The sequence below is a fragment of the Orcinus orca genome, chromosome 5 (genome assembly GCF_937001465.1).
Source record: "Orcinus orca chromosome 5, mOrcOrc1.1, whole genome shotgun sequence".
Taxonomy (NCBI): domain Eukaryota; kingdom Metazoa; phylum Chordata; class Mammalia; order Artiodactyla; family Delphinidae; genus Orcinus; species Orcinus orca.
The window spans coordinates 72,040,651-72,056,118 of record NC_064563.1 but is presented as its reverse complement, the minus strand read 5'-3'; the positions used below and the strand labels follow the sequence as shown (position 1 = coordinate 72,056,118).

Genomic DNA, 15,468 nt, shown 5'->3' with positions numbered 1-15,468 from the left:
CTATACAAGCTTTACCTCAAAAAAAAAATCAAGAGAACTGTAAATAAATATTAAAATTTGGATAATATAAGATGCTTAAAGGTTTAGGTGATAACTTTTACTCATGTCTGTAACTACTTTAAAGGCATCAAAAATAAGATGCATTGCTGTATGCATACAGGAATGGAGAGATGGATAGATATGTGATAAAGCAAAGACAGCAAAATGATAGAATCTAGGTAGGATATATGATTGTTCATTGTATAATTCTTTCAAATCTTCCATGTATTTGAAAACTTCCTTAATAAAGTGTTGAAATATAAAAATTAAGATGAAATAAGATACTTTCAGATTAAAACAAAGCTGAGAGAATTTGTCACCAGCAGATGTGCACCACCAGAAATACTAAACAGTTTTTCAGACTAAAATGTTACCAAGAATGAATAGTGCCAGAAATGGAAAATATGTAAATAAATATAAAAATCTTTTTTCTCAGTTCTTAATGTATTTAAAGGATACTTATTTAAAGCAAAAAATAATAGCAATGTATTGTGGCATTTATAATAAATGCAGAACTGAAATGTATTATAACAATAAAACAAAAGACAGGAGAGAAGTAATGGAAGTATGCCACTTTAAGGTTCTTATAAAATATGTAAAGTGATTAATTCAAGGCAGATTGTGATAAGTTCAAGATAAATATTGTAAACACTATAGAAAAAACAAAACAAAACAAAAAAACATGGAGGTAAAGCCAGTAGGCCAAAGAGGTGATAAAATAGAATACTAAGAAATTATCAATTAATCCACAAGGCAGGGAAGGAGAAAAAAGCAAACAATAGATGTAAATGTAGACAACAAATAGTAAGATGGTAGACTTGAAGCCAATAATACTAATAATTACATTAAAGACAAATGGATTAAACATATAAATTAAAAGGCAGAAATTATCATATAGTATTAAAATCAAAACCCAATGATATGCTGTCTATAAGAAATGTACATTAACTATGAAGACATTGATAGATAAAACAAAAGAATGAAAAAAGATATACAATACAAATACTAACTATAAGAAATCTAGAGTGGCTAAATTAATATCAGACAAAGAATATTAACCAAAAAAGACATGTCATAATTTAAAAGAGTCCATTCATCGAAAAGACATAACAATCCTGAATGTGTATGTATCTAAAAACACAATTCCAAAATAATGTGAAGCAAATGGCAGAACTGAACGGAGAATTAGAAAAAAACATAATTCTATGTAAAAATTTAAACACCGCTTTCTCTCAAAAGATGAAATATTAGCAGATTTTAAAAAGTCAATAAACATATATAAGACTTGAACATCACTGACACCAATTGACTTAATTGACATTTATAGAACACCAAAGCTGCAGAATATACATCCTTTTTAAGTGCATGTGAAACATTCACCAAAATAGACAATCTGCTGGGAATTAAAAAAATAAAAGAAGCACCTATAAACTTAAAAGAAATGAAATGATGCAGACTATATTTTTTTGGCCATGAAGGAATTAAGTTAGAAATTAGAATCAAATGTGCCACACTGTGCTAAGTACGTGTTACTTGCTCCCTCCAGTCTCACAGACACACTGAGAGTTGGGATCAAAAGAAAGAAAAATGGAAGCCTTGAACCAGTTCATATACACAGTCTGCACCAGAGCCTGAACTTGAACTGAGGTCTGTCTAGCACCAAATCCCATGTTCCTTCCACTTCACTGTACAGTCTTCCCAGGTAGTTCTAAGTCAGAGGTACCCTTTCCCTGCCTTTTAATATCCATTGCTGATTTTTTTAAAATTACCTAGACTTAAATGACAATATGAAATATCAAAAATTATCAAGACTGAGAGAAAATAGTCAGTTCTAAAATTCAAATACATTTTAATACATAATGTAATAAAAAATGTTATCTGGAAACTTCCCAAATATGTAAATTAAGTAAATATGTAAATTAAGTATTTCTAAATAAACCATGGGTCAAAAATAATTAAAAGGATAATTAAAATATTTTGAACTGAATGATAAGGAAACTTCAAGATTTCATCATTTGTTTGTTTCAGCTAAAGTGGTCTTATGAGGGAAATTTATAGCTCTGAATGTTTATATTGGAAAAAAGGATTATTTAAAATCAATGATGTGCTTTCATCTTCAGTTGAGAGAAAAGAAGGGCATATTAAATGCAAAGTAAGCAAAAAGAAAAATCAGAGTAAAATGAATAAAATACAAAATAGAGAAAAATAAATGAAAACACCTTTGTTCATTGAAAAAAATCAGTAAAATTGGAAAACCTCTTTCTTGAGTCATGAGCAAATTGAGAGAAAACATAAATTGTTAGTATCAGGAATGACAGAGGGAGAATCACTACAAATCCTGCAGACATTAAAAAGATAAAAAATGACGTAAAAAAATTAGGCCAAAAATGTGACAACTTAGATGAAACAGAAAAATTTCTCTGAAAGACAAATTCCCCAAATTGTCACATGAAGAAACAATATCCAGATAATTATTAAAGAAACTGAATTCATAATTTATAGCTTTCCCATAAAGAAAACACAGGCCCAGATAGTTTCATGGGTATGCCCTTCAAATATTCGAGTAAGAAGTAGTATCAATTTTACACGTAAGTTTTCAGATAATAGCAAAGGAGGGGTCATCAACTGACTCATATCATGAGGCCAACATGACATTTTTACTAGTCAATGGCATTACAAGAAAAGAAAATCACAGACCAATATCCCTCATGAACAAATATATGAGCAAAATCCCTAACATAAACAAAAATCTTCTAAAAATATTAGCAAATAAATACAGGTATATATAAAAAAGGATAATAAATCATGATGATGTTGGGGTTTATCTCATAAATGAAAGGTTGGATCAACATTTTGAAATCAATCAATGTAAAGTATAACAGCGGAATTAAAGAGAAAGATTATATGACCTTCTCAATGTTTAAGAAAAGAATTTGACAAATTTCAATAGACATTCATTATAAAAACAATACAAAATGAAACAAAACTCTCAGCAAACCAAAGACAGAAGATTAATCCCTCATGTACATAAAGGTTATCTACAAAAACCTACAAATGACATCATACGTATCATGAAAACTGAATATTTGCCTTCTAAGATAGGGAACAATGCAAAGATGGCTGTTCTCAATTTCTGCTATTATGCTACTGGAGGTCCAAAAGAGTGAAATAGTCAGGAAAAAGAAATCAGAAGTATGAAGTGTAGAAAAGAAGGAGTAAAAGTCTGTTTATTTGTGGGTGACATGATCAAGTGTGTAGAAAATGCTAAGATGCCAAAAAAACAAAACAAACAGAAACCCTATTTTTTGGTGAATTTAGAAAAGTCAAAGGGCCATAAAAAAATTAATTTCATGTTTATTTTTTATCAATGAGCAATCTGAAAATGAAAAATTTTAAATATCATTATAATAGCATCAACAACAAAATAGTTAGTGATAAATTTAGCCATATGTGTACAAGACCTGTACACTCAAAACTAAAAAAAAAAAAGCATTGCTGAGAATATTCAATTAGTCCTAAATAAATTGAGAGCTATATCATGTTAATGGGTTAAAAAACTCAATATTGGTAAAATTTCAGTTCTCCCCAAATCAATTTATAAGTTAATGAAATCCCAATCAAATTGCAGGAGGCTTTATGTAGAAATTGACAAGCTGATATTAAAATCCATATGAAAAAATATTTGGTCCCTAAAATAGTCAAATCAATCTTGGAAAAGAAAAAAATGGAGGGAAGGACATAAAGTATATGATTTCTTGACTTACTTTAAAGCTGTTAATCAAGACAAAGTAGTATTGGACTAAAGATACATAAACAGATTAATAGGACACAATAGGGAATACAGGAATAGACCCACACTCATAGAGCCATTTATTTATTTATTTATTTTTGGCCAAGTTGTCAAAACAATTCAATACAAAAAGGAGGGATCTTTCAATATGAGGCTAGAACAACTGGTTTCTGTGTGGGGAAAAAAAAAAAAAAGAAATTGATCATAAGCCTAAATATAGAAGAAAAGTCTTTATAAATCAAACATTGTTAATATGGGATTTAGAAAGTACTAACTATAATAGAAGAAATTTATTAAATGGACTTCATGAAATTTTAAAAAATTCTGCTCATCAAAAGAAAAAATTCACAAACTGCATAAAAATATTTACATATTAAATACTTATTATATAAATATATATTACATATATCTATATATAGAAAAGATATATAGATATAATCACTAACAACCCAATAACAAATGGACACCTCACAAAAAGAAGAACTATTATATAATGGTAAATAAGTCCATGAAAAAGTGTTCATGGTAATGTAATACATATATCATTAGTATCTGAGAAATGAAAATTAAAAACAATGTGATACCTGTACCTATCTACTAGTATGGCCAAAATTTAGAAGTTTGACAACTCCAAAAGTAGGTGAGGAAGTAGAGCACCTGGAATTTATATACACTGCTAATGGAAATGTAAAATGGTACAACCTCTTTGGCAACAGGTTTGGCAGGTTCTCATAAAGTTCAGCTTACACCGCGCCTGAGTCCCTACAACTCTGCTATTACAAAACTTATGTTTATCGTTTTGACATTAGCTGCCTTTCCTTTAATACTTTGCTTTAACTGACTAGATGAATTTGTGCAGCTGTCAAAAGACCTACCCCTGTTAACTCTTCTCATTCTAGGCTCTAGCCTCTTCCTGTCATCTTGGCGACATACATAGAATGCTTTGTCAATGAATTCAGAATTCAGAGAAAGACCCCTACATATAGTGTATGAATGTGAACATAGATATCACCTATGAATTTCAGCATTAGCTGGCCCAGAATAGAATCCAAGTAAACAACACCTCTGTTACTACTGGATGTACACAGATCCAACTGGGTTATATGTAATATTAATGCAATTTCAGCACAGATCATCTGGTCCCGTATCTGCATTTGTCACTCCATATTCCTGATGCCATTCATATTAAACCACTGAGAACACAGCCTTCTGTGAAAGGAGAGTTACTCAAGCAACTCTGGTGGACAGACTTCCACATCACTCCTAGCTTAAACATTATTTTAATTGATTGTTTTGATTCTATCCATCTGACAATGTTATTATGTTTTCCTCCATAATGTTTCCCAAAACACATGCCTCAGAAGATGAATCCCACAAAATGCTCCATACTTAAAGAATCTGGAATCAAATATATTTGAAAAAATCCTGCCTACTATATTCCAACCCCTTGCAGATATTCACATCAAATACTAACATATTAAAGAACCTAAGGGGCCCTGAACTAAACTAACTTGATTGATTTTGCTTACCCCAGACTTTAATGATACTTGAGTATAAAAGACTTTGTCAAATAATACCTGTGAAAATCGTGTGGAAGTAATAATAATGAGCTAACATGCATTGAGCATTTAATATGTTTATACATATATATGCCAGTAACTGTGCTGAGTACTTTAAAACAACCTTATGAGGGAGTGGTATTCTTTTGCCTACTTTAAATAGAAAGAAATTGAAGCTCAGAGAGGTTAAAGTGACTTTTCCAAGGTCACAGAATTAGATTACACAGAAACTAGTATTCCAACATAGGCTATCCGTGCCTGGAGTAAAAATAATGAATTGCAGCACTATAAAGAGTCTTAGTCGTGTTCTTAGGAACTAACTTTGGGAAACACTGCCTTACGTCAAGGGGTTCAGTCTTTTCTCTTTACACTAGCTTCTGAGGAGCAGAAGCAATTAACTATTCAGAACAAATCCACTAAGTCTTCTTAAGGGGCATATACACTTCAGTCCTTTGCTCTTAACTTTCTAAATTGTAATCAAATGTTAAAGTGAAGTCTGTTTTCTCATCAGCTTTAAAAAAGGTTTAACTCCCACTGAAAAATGCAGCAGTTATAAATGAACATTTTTTACTTTTTATATAAACATTATAGGCTCTGACACTGGGATCCAGAATAATCCTGAATGGCTTAACTTCATGTGTGATGAATCATCATCATTATTATCCAGATCACTGAAGAACATTCATGAGAGAATTAATTATCTGGGGTTCTTTGTTAGGTGAGAGACCCATAGAGAATCTTAGACACAAAATGTTTCAGGAGCAACAGCTCACACAAGAAAGCTTTATCATTTTTATTTATTGTAGGAAAATATAGTAATATCGACATAGAAATCATTTTACAGCCTTTTAAGTCATAGTTTAATTAATTTTCATTTTAGCAATTGTGGCTAGTGGTATATTATAAACCTGCTTGAATATTGGCACATAGTGTTTAAAATTATCATTTTAAAATTATATTTTTTGAGAATATTTTATATCTTAACTACTTGAATACAATTAGATGGTTGCTATTTATAATGTTTCATTATTATAGATAATGCTTCTAAGAATATAGATGGGGACATAATTCTCTTTCTGTTAAGTTAGTTGTCCAGGAAAAATTCCAAAAGTATTAAGTCACATGGTACGACCATTTTTTGTAACGCCTAAACTCTGCCGTCAATGATTTCTAAAAGGGTCTTTACAATTCACCAACAATAAGTGACTCTACCAGTTTTATTAAATCTTTGGTAGCTTTAAATATTTTCTTTATTTTTCATTACGGTACAGATATAAAACTATGCTTTATTATCATAATCCTATGGAATTTTAAAGTCACATTTGGGCATTAAGATACTAAAACTATAAGAAATATTATAATATTTTGAGTATCTTTATATAAATGGAAACTTTCTCTCAAGATTTTTTCATTCAACTTTAATTCATTACTATGTGTCAGATATGCTAAGTGCTGGAGCTCTCTCGTTCTGTTTCTCCTTTTTTCTTATTCACTTCAGTGTTGCATTTGGAGTTCACAGATTCATCTGCTGAGTGCATCCATTACCTTTCTGTTTCACCTTGGCTGGTTTGTCAACCTCCCCTTTGGCATTTCTGGCATGACAGACATAGTTGCGCTTGAGATCCTCAGCAGTAACTTTCTTGATGCTCAGAAGCTGAGTCCTTGTCTCGTCTTCTGTTATACTCAGAGTTACACTAGAAGTAGGGGAAAGAAAATCAAACCATTAGCGAGACTCAGGGGCCAGAGCTCCTAGGTGAGGATGTCGATAAGCTGAGTTGCCTGTGATCCAAAAGGAGTTACAAAAGGAGACTAGCTTCTAGATTCCAATACCATTCTTTACCATCTATACTATACACAATCCCAATATGTAGATCAACTCCCAGAGTTAGCATCATACTACGGATCTGTCTTCAAAGGGAAACGTCTCCTATCCTCAGACATCTGAGGTAGGATGCAGCATCATTTTAGAGAGAAGCTTCTGAGGCCCGACCCCTTTGGAGTTTGATCCAGGCTTTGCCACTTATTGCTTATATACTTTGGGCATGGTAACTAATCTTTCCACATCTTAGTTCCTCCTTTGAAAAGGAGGAAAGTGGCAATGTCTACATATTGCACTGCATGTATTAACTTACTCTAGAATTCTGAGGATTGAGTATGTTAATGCATAAGTGTTAGAACAATGTTTAATTAGACTATTATTATTATTATCCCACAGTGATAGTTAATACATTTCAGAGATTCCCAAAACTTGGATTTTGAACACAGATAGAACATTTTGGTCAAACCTCATGGTTATATCCTAAAAAGAATAAACTTCTCAGAGCAAGTAAACTTCGTGAAAATAAATATATCCAATTCTCAGCAAGTTAGAGATCAAGTGCTTTGGGTCTAAGATCAAGATTTAAGATCCCTTTGAACTACTTTGCTCAAAAGGAGAAAAAAAAAATTCTCTCTCCTACAGTTGACTGACATCTGGGTTCTTCTGATGCAGTTTACTGTAGGTCATGAGAATTTGGTTAAGGACTGTGATGGATTTAACCTAAGCTTAACTGCACTGCTGAACAATGAACAATGACTTGTGTTTCAAGAGCAACAAGGAAGAACAACATGACTTTCATTACTATTCATTCATTATTATTGTGAGGATTGGAAGCACAATATTCAGAATTCCTGAAATAATAACTCTCCTTCTGTGCCTCCAGCCACATCTTTTATCAATTCCTTCAGCAAAAACTGCTCCAATTTCAGGAAACTCCTCTGTATCTTTTTTTTTTTTTTTTTTTGCGGTATGCGGCCTCTCACTGTTGTGGCCTCTCCCGTCGCGGAGCACAGGCTCCGGACGCGCAGGCTCAGTGGCCATGGCTCACGGGCCCAGCCGCTCCGCGGCATGTGGGATCTTCCCGGACCAGGGCACGTACCCGTGTCCCCTGCATCGGCAGGCAGACTCTCAACCACTGCGCCACCAGGGAAGCCCCCTTCTGTATCTTTAAATATGTTCTGCTTCTCGAAACTTCCACACCTTCGCATATGATGTTCTTTTTACCAGGAACATACTTTTGATTTCTTTATCTAGTTTATTTCTACTCATCCTTCAAATCTTTATTTACTCTCTGTATCATCTGAGAAGCATTACCGAATCCCCTAAAGCTGACTGGAATCCCCAACTAAATCTTTCTTTAACATTCCATACTTCCCATTCACTGCATTTATCACATTACACTGGCATTTATGTTCTATCATTGTTACTCCTATAAAATCTGCTCAGTTAGGGACTAAGTATCTTGCATAGTACCTGATGACATTTCATAATTTCTGCATAAAGTCTAAGTTTACTAGTAGGGGATAAATATCTTTTAAATTCTAGAAGTTCAAATAGCCTAAGATATATCCACACACAGATGATAGATAAGGCATAAGTTCTCAGAACTACTTTGTCATGTAATTAGTCAGCTGCTCATTTTAATTAATTGTTGCCGTTCTCCTTGCCAACTCAAGCCACTTCAAAAAAAGTCATGTTTATTTATGAATAAAATGACCCAGCTTGTTACTTTAAGAATGAGCTATATTTCCACACCATCCATTTAAAAAATAAAATTTAAAGAACATTAATGTATTTAGTTAATATTAAAAATTATTATTAATTAAAAATGTGACTTGTATGCTATGAAAATTAAGAAAGAGGAGGAAAATAGGAAATATATGTTGACTATAAGACAAGAAACTAACACAGTTATCTGAGGCACAAAAACATAGGCCCAGACTCCAGACTTGAGAAAGAGAATAGGGCCACACTGAGAGGCTTTCATCCATCCACAACCCTATATCCTGGCCTTTTCATTCATATAGGATATGCATTCCATCTACCTTCAAGTGGGTATCATAAAGATGTAACCATCAGGTGGCATCTGGGGCTTGGATTGCAAGTCCAATAATCCTGCTTTGGGGTGTAGCCACTAAAGACTTGAAAATCTTGCTGATTTTTGTTAATGATAAGCAAAAATTAGAATTTTAATTTTCATTGATCAGCATACACTGGAAGGCATTAGGTTGAGGGACAAGGGTTAGTCACCCCCTTGCCTGTGTCAATGATACCTTTCATTAACAGCTACGTCAATAGTGGTGTCCTCTGGCTTTTTTCCATCAATGGTCCACCAAACCTCATTGCGAGAGTCCTTCAGGAAAGTAAAAAAGACTTTACAGGGGATGAGTAGCTCCTCTCCTAAAAAAACAAGTTAACTCATCAGTTTGTAACCTTCACATGGTTATACTGGTTCTATTCTGTGATTAATCAAAAGCCATAAAATTTATGTGTGCCTTCAACCCTACTTCTGACTGATTTTCAAGTGGGCTACCATAAGGTAACCTCTTTCCTTCACTGCATAAGAAACAAACCAAGAAAAGGACAGCAGCTTTATATAAAACTATTAGAATGCCCATCTTTTAATACAACCTATATATGTTCTAAAATGACAGTTATTTATTCAAAAAGTCTCTGACAACATTCCTTTTTTTAGCCCTAAACCTCCATGGACTACTCTTCTCCTTTGTTATTTCCCTCACAAACAATGGGTGATTGAGGTAAGGTTCTCCAGATCTTTGAACCTTGGCCCAGAAAAGATGGGGCAACGCCATCACTGAGAGGACTGGCCAGGCAGGATGCATCTGGAAATGCTCAAGCTATCAGGATGCAGTCAATGAGTTTAAAGACAACTTTTAAATAGAAATGCTATGCTATCCTTCTGAGAGGGAACATGAGGATGGGGGGATCTCTAGGCAAAACTGGTAATAATAATCATAACAACAACAACAGCAGCACACTCACTGAGAACTTTGAATAATTCACTGTGCTAAATATTTATTATATTTGGCTACTTATTATTAAGCTTATTTAATTTTAACAAAATATTATGAAATAGTTTTTAAATTCATGTTTTATAGATATAAAAACTAAAGCTTAAAGATGTTACATGTCATTCCAAGGTCAAATTGTTAATAGTGGCAGACCAGGATTTGACCTAGACTGACTTTACATTTCAGTTTGCCCAGAACAGTTCTGTTTTACGCTTGCTTTCCTAGTTATTTATTAATATCGACTGCTTTCACTCTCAAAAGGTGTCCAGGTTGAGATGATAAATTATATTGTCATCCCAATTTGAACTCAGGTTTGTCTCACTGAGTGGTCATACTCTATCCTCTTTTCCAATGCATGGTTTTTATGCCTTCCTCTCCAGTTATAAAGTGAATATGGATTCAGGCATGTTTTTATAACCATAATATGATAGATAGAGGAAAGATATTTAGAAGATTAATAAGGGTTTACCCTGATAGCAGGAAGAATGTTCATATTAATACATAAAACCACTACTGATTCTAGGAAATCTGGTCCATTTGGGGTTGGCAGACTCCCCTTGGTATTATTTTTTCACAAGGCAGATCACTATTTGAAACCTTTTCTTAATTTGGGGGGGGGGGGCGTATCATTGTTCTCCACCTATGTCGAACACTGCTTCTATTATCTTTAGTACATTTTAAACAAATTTTCTTTTATACTTTTCATTGGGTTTGAAGTGAATTTATTGGTAAGGATGAAATATAGAGAATGTTAAAATTTTCTATGGTTTTTCAAGTTAACTGTGAAAGGCTTTGAGTCAGAAGAATAACAGATTATGCCTTATTTGGTCAGTTCCAAATGATTTTTGTCTAGAATGAAAAATTATGAAAACTAAAAGGAAACCCAGTAGCCAGTGTACGCATTCGATGGTGTTCTGAATCAAGGTGTACTAGTCCTATTAGTTGTTACCTGTTGAATTCACAGTTCTGACTCCAGGTCTACTCCCTGCTCCTTTGTAGTGGGGTAGAAGTTTAAAGGACATCTGGTGCTCATGTTGAAGTCTCGGTAAACCAAAGCCCTGCACAGGCTAAAGTTTGCATCAAACAGAAATCGCTAATCAGAAGAAAACTGCTCACAGAGGGAGAAGGGAGCATCTGCTGTGAGAGAAGCAGAGAATCCCTGAGCTGCCCACGAGATCAATGAAGCAGATAAGACCCAAAGATGACTAGGTTTCTGAGAGCACTTCAGTTTCAATTCATGTGTTTCTTTACAATAGCCCTCTATTCTCTTGCGTTAACTTAAGTGACATTTTATTCCTCGTAATTAAGAGACTCTAACTGATATTCCGAGGCACAGCTATAATTACCTGGTTCTTTCTCGTAGACCACAAGATCAGTGGGTGAATAGAACTGGGGAGGCAATGCATCGTTTGGAGAGCCTGTGATAGAGAGGAAGGGACAAAGGGATATGACGTCAAATATGTAGCCTTTATTCCGCATAACCCATTTCAAAATTCTGCTCTTCAGTAAAGCGTTGCCCAACTTCCTGGCATAGTTTGTCAATTCTTGAGAGGGCCCACAGTTCAATGGATAGTCAATTACAACACTTCTTTCATTTAAAAGAAACAAACAAAGGGAAAAAATATACTGAGGATCCTTCATGCTTCGGATAGAATGTTTATCCAGTGTTTTTGCTTCCCAAAGCCTATATGAGATAAACTTCTTTCTCATACTACTTAATAATTAATCGATTTCAACTCTTTCTCAATTGTTTCTTTTCTACATATTTCTCTTCAACATGCCCAGAGTGTCTAGTTTGGGAAATGATTAAATAAGTAAGTATTAATTAATGAACAAGCAAATGGAAAATTCAAAATCACAATGTGAGGTCAGTACGTAAGTCTACCTGTTATCTAGTTATCAGTTGAATGTTCATTCATAGGATTGCTGCTTCTTATAACATTATATATTCCTAAACTGAAAGAAAGATGCCCTGAAAGGGTTTAATAATGTAGTATTTAAGTGTAGAAGTTTCAAAGATTTAATGACCAGGGTTCTAACCTTGACCTGACCATATACAAAGCATACAATTTTTTTTTTTTACTTAAACTTTAAAAATCTAATTTAATCAACTCTAAGATGAGGGTAATTAAACTTACCTCACAGGTTTATTATGTGGATTAAATTAAGTAATGCATATTAAAGCATCCTACTGGTGTATAATAAGTACTCAATACTTCAGTTTTAAAAAACAAACTTGGGAGTTGGATTAGAAACACACCCCTCACATATGTGTCTGTCAACTTCTATTTCTATAAGTCAAAGTGAACATGCATGACTGTTCCCAACTCTCCAAAAATGAATACATTGAAGTATATATACATTGGAAACAATTACCAAGATGGATATACGGTTACATTATTCATGTGACTTTCAATGTCCATTCATGTTAGGTTCTAAATTTAGTCTGATTTTTCTTCTGAATCCGTCCCCAATTCAGCATGATTCCAAAGGTAAGCAGAGAAAGAGAAGTGATTACAAAATTGTTTGATACGAATTTTATTTGCACTATGTTAAAGCCCTTTAAAAATATTGTGCTGAACTTGGTGTCAGACTAGTAGAAAAAGCCCTAAACACAGAGTCAGAAGCCTGGGATTTAGAATTACTTTTTCCACTAACTCAGGGAGCTTCTCTAAGCAGGTTAGTTTCTGTTGTTGGGACTCAATGTTTCCATCTATTAAAAGATGGGGTATGAAAAAATCTCACTCTGATATTCTGTCATTTTTTTTTCTTTTTTATAAATTTATTTATTTTTATTTATTTACTTTTGGCTGCACTGGGTCCTCATTGCTGTTCGCGGGCTTCCTCTAGTTGCAGCGAGCGGGGGCTACTTTTCGTTGCGGTGCGCAGGCTTCTCATTGCGGTGGCTTCTCTTGCTGCGGAGCACGGGCTTTAGGCACGCGGGCTCAGTAGTTGTGGCTTGCGGGCTCCACAGTGCAGGCTCAGCAGCTGTGGCTCATGGGCCCAGCTGCTCCGTGGCATGTGGGATGTTCCCGGACCAGGGCTCAAACCCACGTCCCCTGCATTGGCAGGCGGGCTCTCAACCACTGCGCCACCAGGGAAGCCCTGTCATTTTTAATACAGTGGGTGCAGTAGTATTTAGGGCTCTCCTCTAAATGCCACCTATCCTGACACTGGTTCTCTTGATTTCTAGGTCTGATGGGAGTCTGTTGACTCTGCCTAGACACTGTCCTTTCCACTTATCTAGTTTCTCACCCCCAAAGAAAGCAATGGTTGAGCACTACCAGCAAATAGCTTCAGCAATCGCTACAGAAGTTCCAGTACATAAAAGACATATTTTACCTAATTCAAGTAAAATACTTTTTTTTGACAACAGTATTAACTAATATTCATTGAGTTTCTACTGCTTGCCTGGAACTGCATTAGCATAATACGTATATTATTTCTAATATTCTGAATTATACTAAATGTTAGGTTGTTGTAGTCCTAGAGTACAGGCAAGTCATAGTGCTAATAAATGGCAATGGTATAATTTGAACACAGATATGTCCGCACTCTTTTCACTCTCCAAGCTGCCTTTACTTCATTCATCCACATATTCATTCAGTAGAACAATAGTTGTTAAATGCCTAGTATCTAGGTGGAATTGCTGAGGCCTTGGGAATAGTGCGGTGAAGGTAAAAGATAACCCTATTTTCTTTCAGAATTTACACACTTGTTTGTAATAAACTCTTAAGAGCCGAAACAAAAGTATTGCATTTTGTTGTGCGCACTTAATACAAATCATGCTTACCTACCACCTTTACAGTCTGAGTCCTGGTGAGATGGAAGGTACGTCCATTTTCTGGATATGTAACAACACATGTGTAATCTCCATTATTTGAAACCATGGCTATGATAAAACTCAAGTTCATGCCTTCGGGTATTACATTATTAAAGTTGTGTACTTTATAACAGCCCTAAGAAGAAGTAAAGGAAAAGATGTTTACTATTTAGATACATGCATAGAAAGTATACAAACAAATATATGCATACACATCTAACTTTGCACAGAATGTAGAAATATCTATGCTGGCTATACTTTTTACAAAACTATTTTGGTCATGTATTTGATGATGTTTCTGCAAAGAATGAATGCAGTAATTTTTATTATCATTTCTGCAAGAGGAAAATTAACATTCTTAACTGAATTATGAATTCAAAAGCACAAGCTTCCTGTCTCAAGATCTAGTATTCAAATTCTGGGAATTCCAAGTTAATAGTAAAGCAAGATTAAAGTTTCAAAAAGTGATTAAGGCAACTTAAGTAAATGTATACCCTGCTACTTAAAAAATGTTTTTTTTCATTTTTCTATGTTTTTTCACTGATTATGTTAATTCAGAAATACAATCACTCTGACAAACTAGGCACTGTTTTAGATGTCTGTTTTTGGCATTCTTGATCATTCTGTGAATCACTGTATCAGTTATTTCCAAACTTCTTTGTTTTTCTTCTACTTATCCCATTTTTTTAGTTGAATAGTACAGACTCCAGAATTTAAAAATAAAATATATTTTATGAGTCTTACCAAGAGTTAAGAGTTTATTTGTGCTCCAACTCATATTTTCATATAACTATGTTGTTTTTCTAAAATTTTGAGGTTAAAATATCTCATTCAACATAACTAGAATCCTGTTTTGAATCTCTCAGCCCCACTAATTGGCTATATCATTTTACTTTTTTCTTTTCAAGAAAAAAATCAATACATCATATTTGACAAAAATATGCATTGAACATTTACTTTTAGAAAAACTTGTGTTTGTCTTTTAAAAATCAATACTTCATCTATGACAAAAAGAATTGGGTCCTCTTGATCTTTAATATTCTGGGACTCTACTACCAGGTTGTACTTTCAATTTCCTGTGTTCACATATTTAACTTTAATTCTTGTATCCTCAAGGTTTTCTTACTTCAATTCCTGGAGCATGTGTTTTGAAATATGACAGTTACACTAAATGGCACATTTTGTAATTCCTTGTCACAGGAAATAACACCTTTTAGGAATAGTGCTCAACTTTTGATTCATGGAGATGATCATCAAGAGGACAATGACATATACTCAGTTATTTTTCTGAATACAATTTATCCTGTTTTGATAAGCAGTGACTCTAGAAAATTGTCACATCAGCACAATATTTTAATACTCTAAGGTTATTACAAAGTATAAGGCCATAAAGCCCTGTACTCCTA

At 33.9% G+C, this 15,468-nt stretch overlaps 1 protein-coding gene across 3 annotated transcripts in view; it reads right to left on the bottom strand.

Moving 5' to 3' along the window:
- IL1RAP (interleukin 1 receptor accessory protein) overlaps positions 1-15,468 on the bottom strand; it is a 124,856-nt gene that overhangs the window by 17,940 nt on the left and 91,448 nt on the right. For 2 of the 3 annotated variants that reach the window (XM_004278753.4, XM_033403709.2), the window contains exons 5-8: positions 14,033-14,198; positions 11,586-11,657; positions 9,481-9,607; positions 6,934-7,082 (exon numbers count right to left, since the gene is read on the bottom strand). In XM_004278753.4, coding sequence (XP_004278801.1) covers positions 6,934-7,082; positions 9,481-9,607; positions 11,586-11,657; positions 14,033-14,198 — 514 coding nt within the window. Of the gene's footprint in view, positions 1-3,909; positions 4,000-6,933; positions 7,083-9,480; positions 9,608-11,585; positions 11,658-14,032; positions 14,199-15,468 lie in introns of those variants that run through there. The other variant, XM_033403711.2, reaches the window with a different exon arrangement.